The sequence below is a fragment of the Lichenostomus cassidix genome, chromosome Z (genome assembly GCF_008360975.1).
Source record: "Lichenostomus cassidix isolate B80296 chromosome Z, HeHo_3.0, whole genome shotgun sequence".
Taxonomy (NCBI): Eukaryota; Metazoa; Chordata; class Aves; order Passeriformes; family Meliphagidae; genus Lichenostomus; species Lichenostomus cassidix.
The window spans coordinates 23,201,129-23,220,979 of NC_139511.1; the positions used below are offsets into that span (position 1 = coordinate 23,201,129).

General features: G+C 42.6%; 1 protein-coding gene across 1 annotated transcript in view; it reads right to left on the minus strand.

Moving 5' to 3' along the window:
• Positions 1-2,654: 2,654 nt before the first annotated feature.
• Positions 2,655-19,851, minus strand: part of KIAA1958 (KIAA1958 ortholog) — a 67,374-nt gene continuing 50,177 nt past the window's right edge. Inside the window, exon 3 of the mRNA XM_085043452.1 lies at positions 2,655-17,905. Coding sequence (XP_084899578.1) covers positions 16,860-17,905 — 1,046 coding nt within the window. The 3' untranslated portion in view covers positions 2,655-16,859. The remainder of the gene's footprint in view (positions 17,906-19,851) is intronic.

Consider the following 19,851-nt stretch of genomic DNA (forward strand, 5'->3'; position numbering starts at 1 on the left):
CCAGGCTGAACAGTCCTAACCATCTCAGCCTGTCCTTGGAGAGAGATGCTCCATCCTTCTCATCATTGTCATGGCTCTCCCTGGACTTGCTGCAGCAGCTCCACATCTCTCTTATGCTGAGGGCCCAAATGGTGGATGCAATGCTCCAGGCGGGGTGTCAGCAGAGCAGAGCAGAGCAGAGCAGAGCAGAGCAGAGCAGAGCAGAGCAGAGGGGCAGAATCCCCTCCCTCTCCTGCTGCCCACACTGCTCTGGATGCAGCCCAGGACATGTTTGGCTTTCTGGGCTGGCAGTGCACATGGCTGGGTCATGTCCAGCCTCTCACCCACCAGCAGCCCCAAGTCCTTCTCTCAGAGCTGTTCTCAATCCATTCTCTGCCCAACTGTGTTTCTTGGACTTGCCCCAGCCCAGGTGCAGCACCTTGCACGTGGTCTTATTTAACTTCATGCAGTTTGTATCACCTCTCAGGTATGCCTTCCCTCCAGTGTGTTAACTGCACCACACAGCTCAGTGCTGTCCGCAAACCTGCAGAGGGTTCTCTCAATCCCACTGTTTGTGTCACTGACAAAAATGTTGACCTGCACCAGTTGAAACACCTGACCCTGAGGAACTCCATGTGCAGGAAATCCATACTATGTGCAGGATTTTGTCTTAAAGCTCCTCCCGGTGTCAGTTCCTTTCAGTTTTTTAGAGAAGTACCAGTAAGCATGTCTCATGTGCTGCTGGTCTTGCATGTGCATTCTCTTCCTGTAGGAATTTGGACCTTGGAACAAAGTGTCCATTCACAAACAGCCACATCTCCTTATGCACAGCCATCTTACTTAGCCATCTTTTTTTTTTCTAATTCGTCTTCTTGAGAGATGGCAGCAGTGAAGGGTATAACATAGTAAGCCATCAGGCTACACCACAAAGAAATGTTGTGGATCCTTTCAGGGATAGCTGCCTTTTTCCACTTCTCTTTGGTGTATACTACAAAGCAAACCACCAGTGAATTACAGACCTCACTTTGCCACCTTCAAAGCTTATCTGAAGAGGCAAAATGCCATAGTTTCCCTCAGCAACTTCTGCATTGGTTGCAGTCATGATGCCCTTCAGCAATGCTGTGAACCTGATGTTCAGATATATTTGTACACAACTGTGCTCAGAAGATTCTGTCACTTGTGAGACCAGCCTGGGGAAACCTCCAGATTGCCTGAGCCAAATTCCTCAGTGCTGCTTGCCCTGCGACACCAAAGGCCTGGACAGTGCAAGACTGCACCCAGCATGTGCACCCTGCAGCTGGTTATCCAGCCATTCCACTCTCTGTGGAAGCATGGCAGTTCCTAAAGTGGCAATCTGAGTTAATCACTGTACAAAGAGAAAAGTGAAAGCAGTTGAGTTGCCAGAACTTTGCCAATTTGCTTATCTGAATCTGCCTTAAACACATTAACCATTAACCACTTGCTGCATACTCACTTTTAGACCAAACATAAGCTCATTAACTTCAACCTCTGTGAAGAGAGTTTAATCCAAGCTATAAAGTTTAATCCAACAGGTTAACAGACAGTGACAGCACCAGGCATCCCCTGGTGATCACCTGTCCATACCTCACTTCTCTGTCTCTTCATCCAAACATCTTCCTTTCTTCCTTCCACTTGTCTCTTGGACAACAGCAGGACCTTTAAAATGCTTTTCACATGTTGCTGTGCTGAGCACAAACCAGCTGCTAGCACCAAGCATGAGGAACAGAACATTTTTAGCAGAATTTGCCATGTGATGGAAATGCAGTCCCAGAGTACCTGGTGAAAATTGTGTTCCTCTAAACCTCACCCATTATGTCACTTACCTCTTACCATCCTACACTATCCTGCACTGATGTCCTAAAAACAACACACATTGCAGTTCCCTAGATGGCAGTTTCCGGGGAAATTTGGCTTTTTCTCACGTTCCTTTGGCAGAACTCAAAACACTATGACTGTCTCCAACACAGTTATCATTGTATGAACAGTTACCTCTGTGGAATTTCTTAAGGAATTTTTTCATATTCCTTATATTTCACTGTTACAATATAGGGGCTTTATTAGCTTTAGTTTTCTGGTTCATTAATTTTAAAACCTCTTGAACAGAGAAAATTAATACCTGACAAGGAACTGTCTTGAAAGACGCATATTCTTGGATTCACACTTTATTCTAGATGAACATTAAAACAAAACTATGTGGAGAGCAGACCTTACTGCTGAAATTCTGAATGCAAACTAAATAATTTCAGGCCAAGCTGGAATTGGAATTGAGATTCAGGAAAATTACTTCCAAAAGGCTCTCCAAAATGGCTCTCAGGATGTAGGCTTTCAGTCCTACTATATTGAGATTAAATGAGCACATGGTTCAAGTCAAGCTTGCTTTTAGGTACACTCCTGGGTAGGGAAGGACTTAACCAATTGTTTAAATGTTTTCCTGAAACACAACCCCAGAAGATAAGAGGGTATGACAGCAACTATTTCTTGGTGAGCCTGTTTGCACTCTGCTAATCGAAATGCACCACAGGTCCACGGGAACTCCAGGGCTATGCAGATGCTCATACTTGAAAAGCATGAGGCACAGCTTGTGCTTTTTTTCATACAACATGCTTTGAGATGCCATGTAAATTGTTTTCACTTGATTAAAGAAACCAGTCAACTTTGCAGAAAACAGTTTATTAAATACATGAGACTTGGTAGCTACATCAGATTACAGACAAAATACTGTGAATAAAGCATGCACTTATCACAGACATCAGTGACTATTTTGATTTATTTTATATGGTCTTTATTTCTGTAAGTTAAGGCTGTACCAATACAAATTTTAAAAATCAAAAACAAGAAGTCACACTACAATAGTAGCAAACATTGTACAGACACTGAAACAAATCTCTAATGCAGCAGAACCAGACTTCTTAAAGATTATTATAAGAGAACAAAAATGGAGGTGAAGTGCAATAAAGATTAGAATATCTCCGTAATTTACAGACCAGTAACAGTGAATGTCATACTCCAATTAGCACAAACTGAATCAATTATTTTCAAAAGCCTAATTATTTGACAACTAAGCAAGGGAGAAAACTCATAAACACCACTTTAAAAATCACCCTCTTGGTCTCTTTACTTTCTTCTTATTGAGGGCACTTCTGTACTCAAATACTTAAAAGAACATTTTTCAGTTGTGGCAGACAACAGTACAGCACACATCTGTTTACTCTATCCCCATTCAAGAATAATGGAATGTATTGAAGAAGAAAAATACGTCACAAAAAAACCCCAACAAAAAACAAAAAAACAAACCCCAAACAAACAGTTATTGACTGACACAAGTGACAGACAACTTTGCTGACCACATCAGTCTTCACCTGTGAAATACCTTACCCTGTATGAAGTTTGCTTCTTAAAAATATGCTGCAGGTATGGCAATGTGACATTGACATGGGTAAAAACTTGTCCAGCTGATCAGTAAAAATATTACCAGTCCTGTTGGGGATCTGAGGTTCAAAGTAGGTTATGAAATCCTTCCACATTTACAGCCACAAAGCCCTTTTGCTTGTTTTTCTCATGTTGCTGTGCAAGTACAGAAATAGGGTAATTTGAGGACAATGGGGTAGAACAGGTTACTGAAAATGGACTAGTTGACAATATTGCTCATATTTTCAGGAAATGATCCAGTAATCTCTCCCTTTCCCCCAGACTTCTAGATTTGCAGAGCTTAATGCATTAAAATGCATCAAAATATTACTTCTCCCTAATAAACTGCTGTTTATATAATCTCCTAAATGCAAGAGCAAGAGATCTGTGTAAGAAGGTGCCCTGTGTTCAGGCAACTGCATTCAGAGTGGAAGATATGTAGCACTCACACTAAAATCTCTGCCTTAAATAGCTGATTACAGCTGGGGCTTGCAAGGGGGTCTAAAAAAAGCCAAGTCCCAAATTCCAGTGGGGTTTGGATGGATAATTCTTTCCTGGATCCTTTCAGCAGTATAGGCTAAGCTATATTTAAAAAGAAAAAGAAAATAAAAGGAAAGCTTGTCCTGCAATATAATGCTCATCAGACAGAATGCAATTAGAGGACTGAAATACGTACACTGAAAGAATCACTGTGATTGAAAAGTGGTATCTAATCCAGCACACCATTAATATAATCTAGTTTGCATCTTGAAACTGATGACTCGTGGTGAAAAGCAAACAAATGCAACTAGATACTGATGTGCCACAGGCAGCAGGCTACGTCAGGTCTGCACCTACAGAAACTTAACTGCATTTCCAAGTGCAAAGTGGGAATAAAGGATATTGATGGCTTTTCTGATTCAAATCTAAGCAGGAGATAATGCATATATATATAGCTTCACACTGGAAGAGAAGAAGATGGGGAAAAAACAGCTGCTGTGTTGCAGGAATCTGACTGTGGTTTTTTTGGCAAGTCAGGCCAACACGCAGAAGTTGGAAAGACCAATTGGTAAGACAATAAGTGCAATGGTGGGACCAGTGAGACTCTGATCTACCTATAAATAGGAGAAATGCATGACATAAGACCATGCTTTGAATATTTAATATGAGGGCCACATAGGCAGGAGTTCTGTGGAGCCAAAGCCCTTCACTCATACTGTGGAAGCACATGTTCATGTGTAGATAGCTACTAGACAACAAAAACAATTGAGAACCACATAGTAACTTGCCCTGGCTGGCTCCTGGTCTGGTAAAATTAGTCTGAAGAAGCTTCCAGTTTTTAAAGGACAATAAAAGTACCTAACATTTATGAATAGAGCCCTAGTCCCTCCAACAGATGGGAACCTAGGTGCTGCAATAGGCTTCTCAGCATTCTAATCACTCATGGAAGGTTTTAATCTTCAGCTGGGGTTTCTAAATTCACCAATTTGTGGAGGACTGGTGTGCAACCTACTACACAGGATGATTTTCAATGTATTTTCTACGTTTCCTTTAATACTGCTTTTTGTAAATGTATGGGGTATCACTAAAAGGAACAACTACATTGAAAATTTTGTTTGTTTGTTTGGAGGTGTTTTACATCACAAGGGCTGAAAATTTTTCTGCTTGTAGACAGCAATGACTTCAGACCAATACTTCTAAGGATGAATTCAACGCACTCTTATTTTTCCAATCACAAGTTTTCTGATAACTTCTTATTTTGATTTGAAAAGTCTTTTCAAGGTGTGTAATGGGTTTTCATCTCTCCAAGGAGATGGAAAACTGATGGTCAGTCTCTTCTTTTTTTCATACAAAATACTATTTTAAAGACCAGTCTAGGTACAGTGAACCATGTCTGGTGGCTGTGAAATGCACCAGAGAAGTATCTCACATTTCCCTCTTGCCTGTTTCTGTTGTATGAGTACAGTATGATACAATTTCAGCCTGTCAAAATCTTACACAGATCAAAATGAATGCATATGCTCGTGTGTATTTGCCATACTGCCAGAATTTAGGCAGAGGGTAGAAGAGGAACTGAACATGCAATGTCAGAATTTTGATAAACACAGCTTGCCTGCCATGGGATCAGTTGGAAAGAATGAGACCAAAAACCTTCGGCTTGAATTTCATCCAAGTCTAATTTGGCAGCAATGCGTGGCTTCAGTAGAGGCAGAGCAGAGGCTGGAATCCCCCACTTGACCAGGCTGACACTTGTTTACAAGAGCCAGCTCACAACTGCTATGAGAGCTAACAGTTTCTTATGGTAATCAGAGGACTGCTTTAATTAAATGGCATTTTAGCATGCTCCACAATTACTTGAGCAGGTCTGGCTATTCACTAGATCCGTTACCAACAAGAACATTTGGGTGCTACGCATTCCCTCATACCACTCACAGTTGGCAGGCTGCTGCTGCAGGAGGTGTGGCAGGAGAAGATGGCTTCCTTTCAGCTCTATTTAAGGATTTCCAAATAAAAATCAATGAGAAGACACTTTAAAGAAAGACGGAGAGTTAAATATTTTTTTTTTCTTTTACTTTTTTTTTTTTTTTTTTTTTAAGCTTCAAGCTGGTAAGTGATCATCTGTGCAGACAAGATATTAGAAATTTGGCACATCTCATCTACCACAACATATTGATTCCTTCTACAGAAGGCACTAAATACTGGCATAAACCAAGAAATGATCAGCAGAATGCAGAGTTTTAGCATGACATACAAAAATCCTGCTAACTGGCACAGCTTCATAGTACAGTTTTTCACTTACCTAAAATGGTGGTGATTATAGCAGCAATGGTTAGGATTTTTACAAGTACCACATAAACATACAAATGTCAGAACATCTAGAAAACATGCAAAATTTCTACAGCAACATCACTGAATCACAAAATGCATAGAATTATTATTAGTAGTAGTAGTAGTATTATGCAAGACAGTGTAATCTTTGTAATGAACAAAAGATTTAACAAAAATCTACTTTTTTACAAACTGTTCTTAAAAATACAGTTGTTAAAGTTAGTGAGTGAGTGTTACCTTTTTAGAAGTTTAACTCTAAGAATGAGTTGGTCGCTATGGAGAATTGAGAGGTGGAAATTTACTTATATTTAAGCAAAATATGTTTGTCAACTGCTGTTTTGGAAGAAACGGTGCTGATCTTGTCAGTTTACAAAATGGCAGAAAATACATTCACATTAGAAAGATTAAATATTGCACGCAGGGAAAGACAAAAGCATTGCTTTAGCTTTTTCTCCAAGCACTGCTCACCATGACACCAAGGGTTGTCATAGCAAAAATGCTTTTCAAAGGCAGAGTTAAAGCCTGCAGATAATTAAAACAAATGGAAAAGATTTTCTAATTCCGGTGTGAAACAAAGTAGGATATTAAAGGATAAGGATTATGCTTGCCTTCTTTAGAAAAAAAGACAAAAACTTCATTGTGTTTGCCAGGCTTTTCCACTGCCATTCCACTGCCTTTCATTGCACTTGGATATTCTGCCACGTCTTTTTCTTCCAGTATTGCGTATTTGGTCTGCCCTGACGGGTCTCGAGATGAACCCTGAGATGGATGGGTGACACAAAGACAAGCACTGACAACACATCTATGGCCAAGCAGTGTTCTCTCCAGCACACCTCAGACCACTTCCAGAGGGGATAGTCCTGTTCTTGGGAGGAAGTGCAGGAACAGCCTGGGCTGGCTGGAAGCAGAGCACGGGCATGCACTTCTCACAGCACTCTGCACAAGTGGCACCAAATTCCCTCTGGCAGCAGCACCAGCCAGTTTGCAGGTACTGCCATAAATAGGTGCAAAATCAGGTTCTCACCATATCCTCCTCTGACAGCTTTCAGACTTCATTAAGACATTTCATTTCACATTTCGTCTGCATATCCCTGAATGCCTTGGATACTTCTGCACCTGCATTTCACATCCATGCACCCAGCCTTGTGCAGAGGAACCCAGTCTTTCAGTTGCTCACAGAGAAAGCTCCTGAAGAAGGCAAAGCTTCCAAGATATGAATTGTAAGCACCAGGTCTCCACAAAGCAACTGACACGGCAGTCATTCTTCAGTGCACCTTTAGCCTCAGAGACACTAGGAGTTTTGTCTCCATACACAAAAGTCATCAAAATCAACTTGAAGCCATTTAGTATTGCCTTGCCTTCTATACCCACCACTGAAGATAGTGAGGCAATGTCTCCTGCACTGGTTTGTTTTCAGGCTGGAAATGTACATACAGTAAATGAATTAAATGTGTGATAGTAGAAGAGAAAGCAGAATCCCAGCAGGAGCATTGTGGAGCAGACCAGAGACTACATAAAGCCACATGTGATGTAGGCCAGCTGAGAACATGCTATAATGGTAATGAGGGCAGTCTCAGCAAGATTACAACCTTCAGAAAGCAGATCAAATTCTAGGCATGAGGAATGTCATAGAGTTGTATTGGTTCAACAAAAAAAAAAAAAACAAAAAAACCCCCAAACAAACAAACAAAAAAAAAACAAACCACAAATACCAAATAAATAAAAAAGGCAGCTGAAGTGGCAAAGAAAGTATCTGTAAAATTAATTTTAAGCATTTAGTTTTTTTTGTCCTAAACATTTTGCATTTTCATGCTATTTTTTCCTTCACTTGATTGTTATTTTCTTGACACTTACAGACTGTATCAAACAATTGTAACCAAAAAGAACACATAGTTGGATTCCTCAGGCTTTGTTTAAAAGAGCTAAATACCTCTTCTTATTCCAACTGAAACTATTCCACTGAATTTCAAAGATAGCACCTACCTCACCAGTACCTTAAATGCTGTGAAAGAAATTACTTTTAATTGCAGAAAATCAGATTGAAATCTGAAATGGTGCTGCTTTTTTCAGATAGTGGTAACTGCTGTCTAATGAATGCTGAGCACAAGAATAAAAGATTAGCTAAAAGCATCCTAATCTCTTTGAAACAGTAAGTCTATTTTTAATGTAAAGACAACTCATTAAATGGCATTTGTATAATAAAATACATGGAATTTTGTATGCACTACCAACTACCATTAACCAATTCAGTGAGAAAACAAAGGAAATAAATTAATTGCTTGAGACAGAGACCCATCAGTTCAAGTAACAAAATTTTGTGACAAACTTTTCCCACATGAGATTAGGAATTAAAGCTTTAGACATCACCACTGCTTCAAATATGTTCCACGGAGAGGATAGTGTCAAACTTTTCAACAAGCTCACAGGTGTCTCTGGGCTGAGGGGCTTCAAAGCTCTGCAGGATTTTGCCACTGTTAATGCCTCTCTGCTGCTTCCAGGAAGAGTCAAGGTGCTGGAGACCAATGGCAACAGACCTTCACAGGGCGTCGGCCAGAGCGCAGCAGGAGGAACAGGCTGGAACCTGGTTTGCACAAGTGAAGCTGGAAGCCGTGCAACCATGCAACTTGCTGAGGGCTCAGAGAACCCCAACTTGTCCTCAGAAGGGCCACTCCCTTGCTGGCTGTAATTATGGTCCTGTGAAAGAGGTGGAGCAGTGATATCCCTGGGGGCCCTTAGCTTTCCAAAACCCTTGAAGAGATAAAGCACAGCCTCATGGATTTGTCATATACTGTCCCTGGGAAAGCATCATCATTTAGCTGTGCTTAGGGCCTTCTCCCTTCTTGGCTTGCAGATGCCCACCTGACACGGGTGTCCTTGAAAAGCTGCCCTTGAGCTCTCTGTTTTTGGAGAATCATGCAGCAACATTCATCTGCCTCTGCACAGAGCAAACAGATGTGCTGAGAAACATCAGCTATTAAGGTACTGTCCCCAACTATCAAGGCATGGCTCAGCTCATGGGGACCATCACTAGAAAGCATAGTTCCAAGTTTTTGGCTAGGAATACAGCCAAACTTTACAATGGATGGTCTCCTCTCTCCACTGTTCCTCAATGCTGAGTGCAGATTCAGCACACACAGGAAAGCAATGAAGTAAGAAAAAATACATCCTGCCCCTTAAGAACAACAAAGAAGCCATCTCTTTGTGGTGACATTTAGCAAAAAACCCTCATTAAGAAGTGCAGAGCCATTTCCTGTCATGTTTCATAGTGAAGAGCAGTTTTCCTCTACCCTAACCCAGTGGGATGAACTGTGTAATTTCAGGCAAACCAAATGACACTTCTGTGTCCTGTAGGTTCTCTTTTTTAACACACATTTGCACTGCCTCTGGAAGTTCAGGGAGCTGGATGGGTCCCAATGCCCTGTCATCCACACTGTATGGGGATGAACTCCACGACAGAGAGAGCTGAGCAGTTGCATACAGCTGAGGACTAGTCATTTCAACCCTATTGTCAGTCCATGATGTCAGTGCAGGGCCTAACAGCGCACAGATGTGGGCCTGGTCCTCTGCACAGGAGTAAATTTAATCTCATTTCATTACTTGCAAGCCTCTCACAAGAAGCAGAAGAGGAAAGGAGAGTGCGTCCAGCATGAGAAATGCGAGCCTCCAGAGTGCTTGCACGCTGTATCTCACAACCCCATGTACCCACACGAGGTGGTCCACCCTGAGCACGTTATCCCCAAAGTACAAGGTCACTTGATGGGCAGGGCTCCCAGCCAAGAGCAGCCCTGCACAAAGCAGTCCCCCTGCCCCACGGTGCAGACACCAGGAAAGAGGAATATTCGAGGATCAGAAACGGTGAGAGGAGCAGGGCTGTTGGGGATGGGGAAGATCAGTCAGTCAATCACAGTCATTTTCAGCTAATTGTCAGACAGAATGATCAGCCCATGCACCACATGTGCTGGTCACATCAGTCAATGCACTATGGGATGTACTCAGACATGACAAGAAAAGGTGAAATATGAGCTGGACAGGGAGGAAACCTAGTGCAACAAGAATCTCAGTTTCCTTTAAGGCTGTCTCAGTCCTTGGAGCAGCCTGGGCTCTAGAGTGACACAGCACCTGCTCTTTCTGATCCCCATCTTACCACCCCACATCACTTGCACGGACAGCAGAACAAGATTTGGTCACTACCATCTAAGACACAAACACACAACAGTACAACATTGCTTGGATGTCATTCTCTACACAGCTTTCTAAGAGGACAACAATGCTGTAGAGACTGAATACTAGCACACAGCAGTTTCTAAAAGCAGCTTGAAAGTGTTGGTATTCTTTAGGAAGGAGAATGTGCAGCATGACGGATTCCATTGTTAATTATCCTCTATGTCAGCAGCCCTGATGCTGCTATGATAGAATTATTGCACTATGCAACTGAATAAGGTATATGCTGTTAATTTAGATATCTGTTGGAATTTAGTTTACAGTGTAGTTCATGACAGTATTTCATTCTCCTGCACTTAAAAATACATTTTGTTGCATAAATACATTTTTGAAAATAAAACAGGCAGTTTGTGACACCCAGATATCACAGACTTCAGTTCCAACTAACTGCATGAAGACATGTAACATTGTGCAAAACCACAATATTATAAATACATGCATGAATTACTAATAAAACAGAGCTTATGCCATAGAAAGTGTCTACAGCTCTGCCCACCTACATGTGCAACCACATGAACAGATCCAAATGCATGTATTGTGCACAGCTGCATCCAGATCAGTCCAGTGACATCCACATATAATCCCCATGTTTGACTCTTGTTGTGGTGTCCTGAGAAGGCCACGTGGGAAAGCCAGCACTAACATTGGTGCAGACCCCTTTGCACTGTGCAGGCCTGTGCTTTGGCACTTGGCCTCTTATCTTAAATTCAAGGCCAAATTTTGCTCTTGGTAGCATTGAGCAAATCTCCCAAAAGCCAGTAGATAGTTCTGAAGGCATCCAATACATCTGCAAATGATCCAGATGGGTCTCAGCCTGCATTACTCTTTTGATGAGTTTCCAATGGGACGCAGTAGCTGAGCCAGGCTAGTGACTCTGTGATGCTGGTAGATTAACACCATCCTCTGTCTCCCCGACTGGCTCTGCATCTCTATTTTTTAACAGATTCCACTCAGTATGTTGGCAAAAAATTGTCTGACTTTCCCCTTTTTTGCTGTGTGTCTGACAGGACACTGAGTTGAAATCACTCACTGAAGAGGTCTAACATCAAATCTAAGAAAGGTGAGGGGCAGGACAAAAAGAAAGGAAAAAGAAAGGAGAAAAGCAGGCCCCATTTTGGGGCCAGCTGCCCCTATCTTAAGGAAATTGCAGCCTTACTATGGGGCAAAAGCTCAGCTTTTACACTGGAGTACGACGTAGTCAGGAGTGCAGCCACCCACCCGCAGTGCCTCACTGTAGCCACTGCATCCAAACACCATCATATAGCCTGTGCTGGACAGGAGCAGGACAGAGTTTTGCCACCTGCCCTTGATTTCATGGTACCAAGAGGTACTTGGGATCAAGAGCTAAGGTTAGAGACCACAGTTCTTCATTTAGGCAGAGGGAAAGGCTGGTAAGGCTAGGCAGCACTGGTCCCTGGCCACAATGCTGTGTCTTAGCACCAGAGAAACTGCACAGCATCACAGTGAGCTTGCACCTTGCTGCCAAAGGAGGTGATATACCCTCAGTCAGAATTACAATTAACTGAATTGTCCTCTCTCAGCTAAAATACAGAGATTAGGACATTACTCTCCTACCAGTATGAGACAAAACCATGAGAGTGGTTTAAATCCAAAGTCTTCCTCAGAGAGAGTTAATGTTTCAGGGCTTTGTAACACAAATGGTAATTAGATAAACTGTGGTCACTCAATTCCTTTAACTGTTCACAAATAAAGACTGAATAATAGGTGGTATTAAATGCCCTTCAAAACTAGTAAGTTTATTTTTGTACTATGGTACTACTTGGGCATCATATTTTGTCCATGTGTGTTTAACTTCTTCAACAAGTAGTGTATGTGGGGCTGCCCCACCAGAACTTGCCAGGCAATCTGCCATCAGCACTGCTGGAGTTACTACAGCTATCACAAAGCAGAACAAAACTATTCCTATAATCACAGAATCAGAGTATGGGCAAGGTTGGAAGGGACCTCAGTCAGACATCTGTTTCAAGCCCCCTGTTCAAACAGGGTTATCCTAAAGCATGGCACAGGATTGTGCCCAGATAATTCTTGAATATCTTTAGTGAGGCCACAACATGTTTGTACAACCTGTTCCTGTGTGTGGTTAGGGAGATGCTCCAGTCCCTTAATCATCTTTCTTGCCCTCTACTGGACCTGCTCCAAAGCTCCCCATCTCTCTTGTATTGAGGACCCGAGAACAGGACACAGGGTTCCAGATGAGGCCTCACCAGGGCTGACTAGAGGGACAGGATCACCTCCCTTGACCTGCTGGCAATGCTCTTCCAAATGCATTCCAGAATGTCACTGGCCTTCTTGGTCACCAGGGCACTGCTGGCTCATGGAGAGCTTGTTGTCCACCAGGACTCCCAGGTCCATCTCTCCACAGAGCTGCTTTCCAGCAGGTCATCCCCACCCTGTGCTGGTGCCTGGAGTTGTTCCTTCCCAGCTGCAGGACCTGCATTTGCCTCTGCTGAATTTCAGGAGGTTCCTCTCTGCCCACCTCTCCAACCTGTCGAGGTCCTTCTGAAGGGCTGCTCAGCCCTCTGGGGCATTGGCCACTCCTCCCAGCTTTGTGCTGTCAGTGACATTGCTGAGGAGGCCTCTGCCCCTTCATCCAAGTCATTGAGGAGTAAGGTAAACAAGACTGGGCCAACTATTGAACCTTGGGAGACACCACTAAGAACAGGCCTCCAACGTGACCCTGAGCCACTGATTACAATCCTCTGGGATCTACTGTTCAGCCAGTTCTCAATCCACCTCCCTGTCTACTCACCCAGTCCACTCTTCGTGAGTTTGCCTATGAGGATCTTGTAAGAGACAGTATTGAATGCCTCACTGAAGTCAAGGCAGACAAGAATCTGCTGCTGTCTGCTCATCCATCCAGGTAGTTGTCTGACAGTAAAAGGCAATCAGGTTGGTCAAGCATGATTTACCTTTAGTAAATCCATGCTGACTATCCTGATTATGTTGTTCCATGCATAGAGGTGGCTCCCAGAATATGGCACTCCCTCACCTTTCCAAGGATTGGGGTGTGGCTAACCAGCCAGTAATTCCCTAGGATCTCCTTCTTTCCCTTTTTGAACACTGGGGTGACATTTACTTTCTTCAATCTTCAGGCACCTCTCCTGAGCTCCATGACTTTTCAAAGGTGATCATTAGCAACCTCAGCAATGGTGTTTACCAGATCTCTTAGCACTTGTGGATTCATCCCATCAGGGTCCAGGGACTTGTCGATGTATATGTGCTTTCCAGCTCAATCCTCCTTGACCAAGGGAAGGTCTTTCTTCCAGCATTTCTTTACCCTGGTTACCTGGGTCAGAGATCCTTTAAGGCTGATCCTGTCAATGAAGACCAACACAAAGGCAGTGTTCAGTAACTCTGACTTCTCTATTTCCTCTGTTACCAGGGTCCCCCCTTCATTTAGTAATAGGCCCATATTATCCTTCCTTTTCCTTTTGTTATTGATGTATTTGCAGATGCTCTGCTTGTTGTCTTTGATGTCCTTGGCCAGATTTAATTCCAGTTGGGCCTTGGCCTTCCTTGTGATAATATTGAGGCTATCACAGTAAGCACACACTCCACAGCTTATATCCTAACCAGGTAAGCAGAGGTTGCTGATGTGCCCTGCTAAGTCAAGAGTACTGGAGATGTTGCCTGTTGCTGGACATCAGCACAAACCATTCTAATACTGTGGTAATCAACAACTTAGGCAGCACACGGAGTCAAAAAGTCATGGGAAATGCTTCTTTTGACCTCCCAGTTCAAAACCCAAGAGTGTCAGTCTTCTTTCTTCTGGGGCCTGTGTTGGGGCTGAATTACAGCACTGATGTGAAGCAAAACTTCAAACAGCTGCTTGCAGCATCACCCATCAGAGCAAAGGGGTGGGCTGGGCAGGGGAGGAGAGGTGGAAAATACATCTGCTGCCCCACGAAGGCCAGATGATATGCATCTCCATACTGCAGAACAGGAAAGGAAATGTAGGGAAGTATGTCAGATACTGCAATAGCTGTCACTGGGAAGCGTTGAGATGAATGCCAGTGGGGGAGAAACAGAGACCAGCCTTCCCTAGAGGTTGGCTCAATGGTTGTTCTCTCACCTGGCACTTTGAGAGAGGTCCTTGGCATGGAACCCTCACATTCCAGCACATAATACATGCAGCTGTGTGAGTCCTCAGTGGAAAACAGCAAAGAAATCCCACAGCAACACTGGCCTTGCAAAACTATTGTTAACTATTATCACATTAAAAGCACTGCCGTGAAAAGGCAAGGCAGTGCAAACAGCAATCATATGTCTGGCCTCATCTAGAAATTGGGCAGCTGTCCTTCTGGCTTCACCTGCAATCTCTCTGTGCTTCTGTCTCCTTCACCTACAAGTCAGGTAAGACATGGCACTCAAAGTCATGGACACAGCTTGCAGTCACTGCAGCAGGGTCACCATTTGGTCTCAAGCCCCAAAACCAAGTTAGAAAAGGAGGGCTCTGCAATATGAACAACTGCTTGTGCCCACCAGTCCACTGCCTACCCTGAGAGACAGCAGATGGTAAATGGAAGATTGTAGAGCTGGTGGTTACCCTGCCATAGCGTGCCAGACATAGGAAACCCAAACTTTGTACCAGTCTTGCTACATACAAAGAGATCAGAGCCAGGTTGTGCCACCTGCATAAAGCTTCCTGGGAGGACAGATATTTATTATAGTGGAAATCTCTGCTCTTTGACTTTCAGCGGCACACCTGCTACCTACTTCATCCCCAAAACAGACCTTCAGTAAGGCTTAAGTTATATGCAGACACTCTACCACCTCCCTTGCACACAGGAACATTTCATCCTAGGAACACAAAAGAAAGGTTATAGGTGCCAGGTGGCTTATTTCTATTTCTATTTGCTACCTTTGTTTGCCATCTTCTTTGGAATTAGTGATGATTAAAGTCATTGCACAGTTGCACATCTAAAGAATATGAAGGATATACAGGAATGTGAAGAAATACAGACAAGCATAAAGAAACACAACAATTAATAACTGCAAAACAAGAAAGCCTCTCAGTAACAGTTTGGCCCAATACCCAAGGGAAGTCAGCTGAGGTTGTCTCTTTCATTGACTTCAGCAGGTACTAGATTACCCCAGCAGACTTACCCAAAGCCTCACCAGAGCCCTAGCACATCCTTGTGAAACTTAAACTAAGTTAAATTACTTGGAAAGTACTGTTCCCAATTTTAAGGGTCAAGAATTGTAATTGTTCACTGAAATAGTGAAATGGTTAGTGTTCTCCCCATACTTGTGGTAGAATTATTACACTGCAAAGTAGAACAGCAGAACTTGTTATTTCAAGGTTTTAAGATCCAAATTCTGCCTTTAGATTCACATGCATGTTTTGCATTGTCTGCAGCGAAAACAGATGATGTGTAGCTAAGTTAAATTCATTTTCCAGCACTTAAAACTATCCAGCTTTTTAACTTTCTGAAGAAATTTTTTTAAAATTTCTGTAGAAATTATCATTACACTCTCTATTGTTTTGTGGATTTCAAATGATGGCTTAAGACCTAGCTGATGCGATTTTTATGTACAGCTTGGGGTAAGATTGCAGATTGTTTTGCTTCTGGTTTTCCCAGAATATTGAAAGAGCGCTCTGTGTCAATAGATTTTGCATTACATACACACAGCAACAAAACGCTAACAACCTATGTTTAAAGAGGTAAAATGATGTGTGTGACAATGGTTTTGCCATCATACTTTTGCATATTGTTGAGAATAATACTTTTTAGCCTAAACACCAGCAACATTTTGATCCCAGAAAATAAACAAACCCAAAAGTTAAAAATAGCTTTTAGCTGACCTCAGGACATCTTTAGCATAAATGAGCCTCAGTAAACAAAATAAAACCAGACAAAAAATGCTGTAAATGCTTTTGTGAACTTACATTGATGTATTTCTTATTTCTTGGTCTTGCTGATCAAGAATAAGCTAGCAGGTAAGAAACAGCAGCCAATGGTAAGTTTGTCTCCTCCACTGTGGGAGGTCATGTTAAAATACTAAGTTGATAAAATGGTTTAGAACAGAATTGCTACGTAAGCCTCCCTGGCGATTTAGACTCATTAATGTGTGCATGTTAAAAATGGTATTTTCAGTCTATCTTGTGTTGCCTGAGAACCATTTTTATCCTTTTAAAATCTGCATTCATATTATAACCCATAAGTACCTTTCATTTTTGCATTAACACTATAAATACTGTCAGTAATACTAAACTATTTCTGTTGACTTATTTGTAAAAAGAAAAATATATTATATGTTTATATATTCTTATAAAGTGAATTAACACTGGAGAGAGGGCTATGAGGGGGAATAGTGTACAATCACAGTTGGTGTGTATTATTGAGCACAAATTCAACGCTTGAAACAAAAAGGAAAAGAAATAAGTGTTCAGTGTTCTTTCAAGCCGTGTCAGACGAAGAGTCATAGGACGCTGACACTATGAAGTTGCCAGTATTGGAGTGGCTTGCCATGGACTGGGCAGCCTGCTGGCTCAAGTTATTGCAGATCAGCACCAGCTGGTTGCTCTGCGCTTCTGAGAGGGTGCTGCAGCTCTGGTAGACACTGAAGTTGGTCTTGCGGCCAGGGATGTTGCCTTTCTCACACATCGTCTTTACCATCTTGGCAAGCTTGTTTTTCCCCAGGGCTTGGCAGTTGTACCAGTGAAGCGCAGCCAAGTTGACGACGGGTTTGATGGACAGGTAAAAAGGCGCGTCCTCGTAGCGCATGGCCGGAGGGCGCCGCTGGGCATACTCCTTGTAGTCCTGCACTGGGCAGGTCTGTGGGGAGTGCTGGGTGGCGTACACCCGCGAGTCCGTCCCGCCTCTCTTGCTCTTGGCACTCACGTCCCCGTTGTCCGGCCCCATCCACTCCAGGTACTCCAACCCAGTCTCTGTCACTCGCAGACGGATGTCTCCCCATTTGAGGGTGGACCCATGGAAACCTGTGCAGTGTCCAAATGCCTTAGTGTTGTTCAGCCACACGAGGTTCAGCAGCCCTTCAGGATTGTACCGGCTCAACAAGCCTCTTTTGCGCAGGATAAGCTCATCAGCAAAGGTAAGCTTCATGGATTTGTGTGGCTTGTTTCCTTTTCCTTTACACCTCAGCTCTATCTGCTTTTGCTTTAGAGCTTCCTGGGACCTCTTGAACTCCTTATCCCTTGTAATACTGTATCCATACCTGTGCTCTTTGAGATACCGCTCCAGTCCGCACTGATAGTTGGCCAGACTGTTTGGCTCATATTCAGACCCATCCTTTTGTCTGGCGTCCACAAAGAAGGAAGCAAGATAGGCATCAAGCTCTTTGCAGGGGATAACATAGATCTCACGGGTCTCAGAGGGGTATTTGGAAATGAGGAATTCTCGGAAATTGCGGAGAGCTGTCTGTGTGCTGCGAATAGTCTTCTCGTTCTGCTCTCTGCTGAGCTCCGCTGCTCTCTCATCCTGGTCTGGAAGAGGAAGAATGGGACAGAAAAAAGAAAGAAGAAGCAGTGAGTTTGTAGGATACACTTTTTCCTAAAACGAATTTCCTCAAAAAGGAAACAAAATCAATTTCAAAGAGAGCACTGAGGAAGATCTTTGCATACCTGTCACATGATTGAAAGCCAACTTCAGTTTCACAAATGGTGTACTACATGATACAAAAGTAAGTGAGCTCCTCATGATACTGGGGCAAAGTTTTGTGCATGGAGATTTTTGAAAAGCATTGAGATTAGAGGCAATCTGCTTTTTACAACAAAGGAAGGTTGGAAGGATTGTGGATCCCAATGCTGTGTGCAGAGCCCAGACTCAGGAATAAGCCCACTCTGAATAGTTTCATTTGTGAAACCAGAGGTTGTACTGGTTACATTTTTTTCCCCACAAAAAAAGAGCTAAAGCATCATATTTATAACAGTAATATTTCTCTTTAATCAGGCACATTTTTAAAGAGCTAAATAAATATATTCAGAATGTATAGTATAAGACAGCACATTCTAAGGAGTTGGCAGGTAAAGTTACTACAGACCAATGGCAATTTACAAATGTACAAGAATAAAGAAAATGTAATTAATATGTTGCCTCAGAAAATATGGAAAAAAACATGATTATAAAACCTCTCCATGTCATCAAACTGTATCTTGACAGTACAAGTACAGTTATGACCACATCTTTTCATTTTTCAGAAAAATCACATTCTGGAAACAACTTTATAGTGCTTTAAAAGGCAATATTGCTTTATATTGCTTTAAAAGGCTATCCTTATACAATCAACGACATATCAAAACACAACACTCAAATACTATCACTATGATAGCTGCTACTGACAGCTGATTTTTTGGCTGATCATAAGAGAAGCATAAAAAGAAAAAGCTTTATAAGTTATGTGTGTTCTTAAGGATCATTTTCTTATGGCATATGCAAACTGTTTGCACAGGAATGCAGCTTAAGGCATACAGGTGGAATTGTCATTCTGAATGTGATAAACCTCAATGGTTTTAGACACTTAACAGCAAATGCAAAGAAGAAAAATTTCAATTATTTGACTGTTTTCTGTAACTTTGTGTGTAACACTTTTTGTCCCTCTTCCACTTAATAAGCAGAAGAGGGTGAAAAAAACCAAATCCTTTTTTGTTCAGTCTCATTGCAAAACCCATACATTTTTGCATTCTTTTAGCAGTGCCATAGCCAGACTCACCAGGTGTTTCCACCCAAAATACACACACAAAGTGGTATGAGACCAGGTGAAGTTCCTACTGCCTCTCTGCCATTCAGGCCAAGCTAATATCAGGCTGTGTAGCACACCCATGGCTTTGCAGCAGTGTTCAGACAACTTGCTCCTCTTCTCCCCGCAAGCCTATTAACAGGGGAGAAGGCAGCAGGGAAAGGAAGGCAGCCTCTCCTTCTCTACCCCACCTGCAATGTTCCATGTGGTGCAGAAACATTCGCGCACAGCGGGGCAGTCTCTCCTTCCACCAACCTACAGAGTGACTCTCAAAAAAGTTCATCTCATCACCTCCACACCACATCTGCAGACAGAGGCATGAGGATTGATTTTCCCCAGGACTTCCAGCAAGACAGAAACAGGACTGAGTTTATAACCCTCATGACCAGGTCCTCTGTCTTCAGAGCGAGGCATCCTGCATCCACAGCACTCACCCTTTGAGAGCAGGTTCTCAAATTCTCTGAGAAATTCAGAGAGCACTGAGAAGTGGGCATCTGCAACTAACGCCTTTGGATGCTTCTGCAGAGGCAGGAAAAAATGCTGCCACAAAGCACTGAGGTTTGCTTGAACTATGCTCAAGGGGAAAAAGAAAGGTTACCTGCCTGATTCAGAAACTGATTTTAGTACTGATGTCAGTATCAAAGAGCTTCTAGCAGCCTGCAGTGAAGCCTCATGCTTTAGGCAATGTACAGA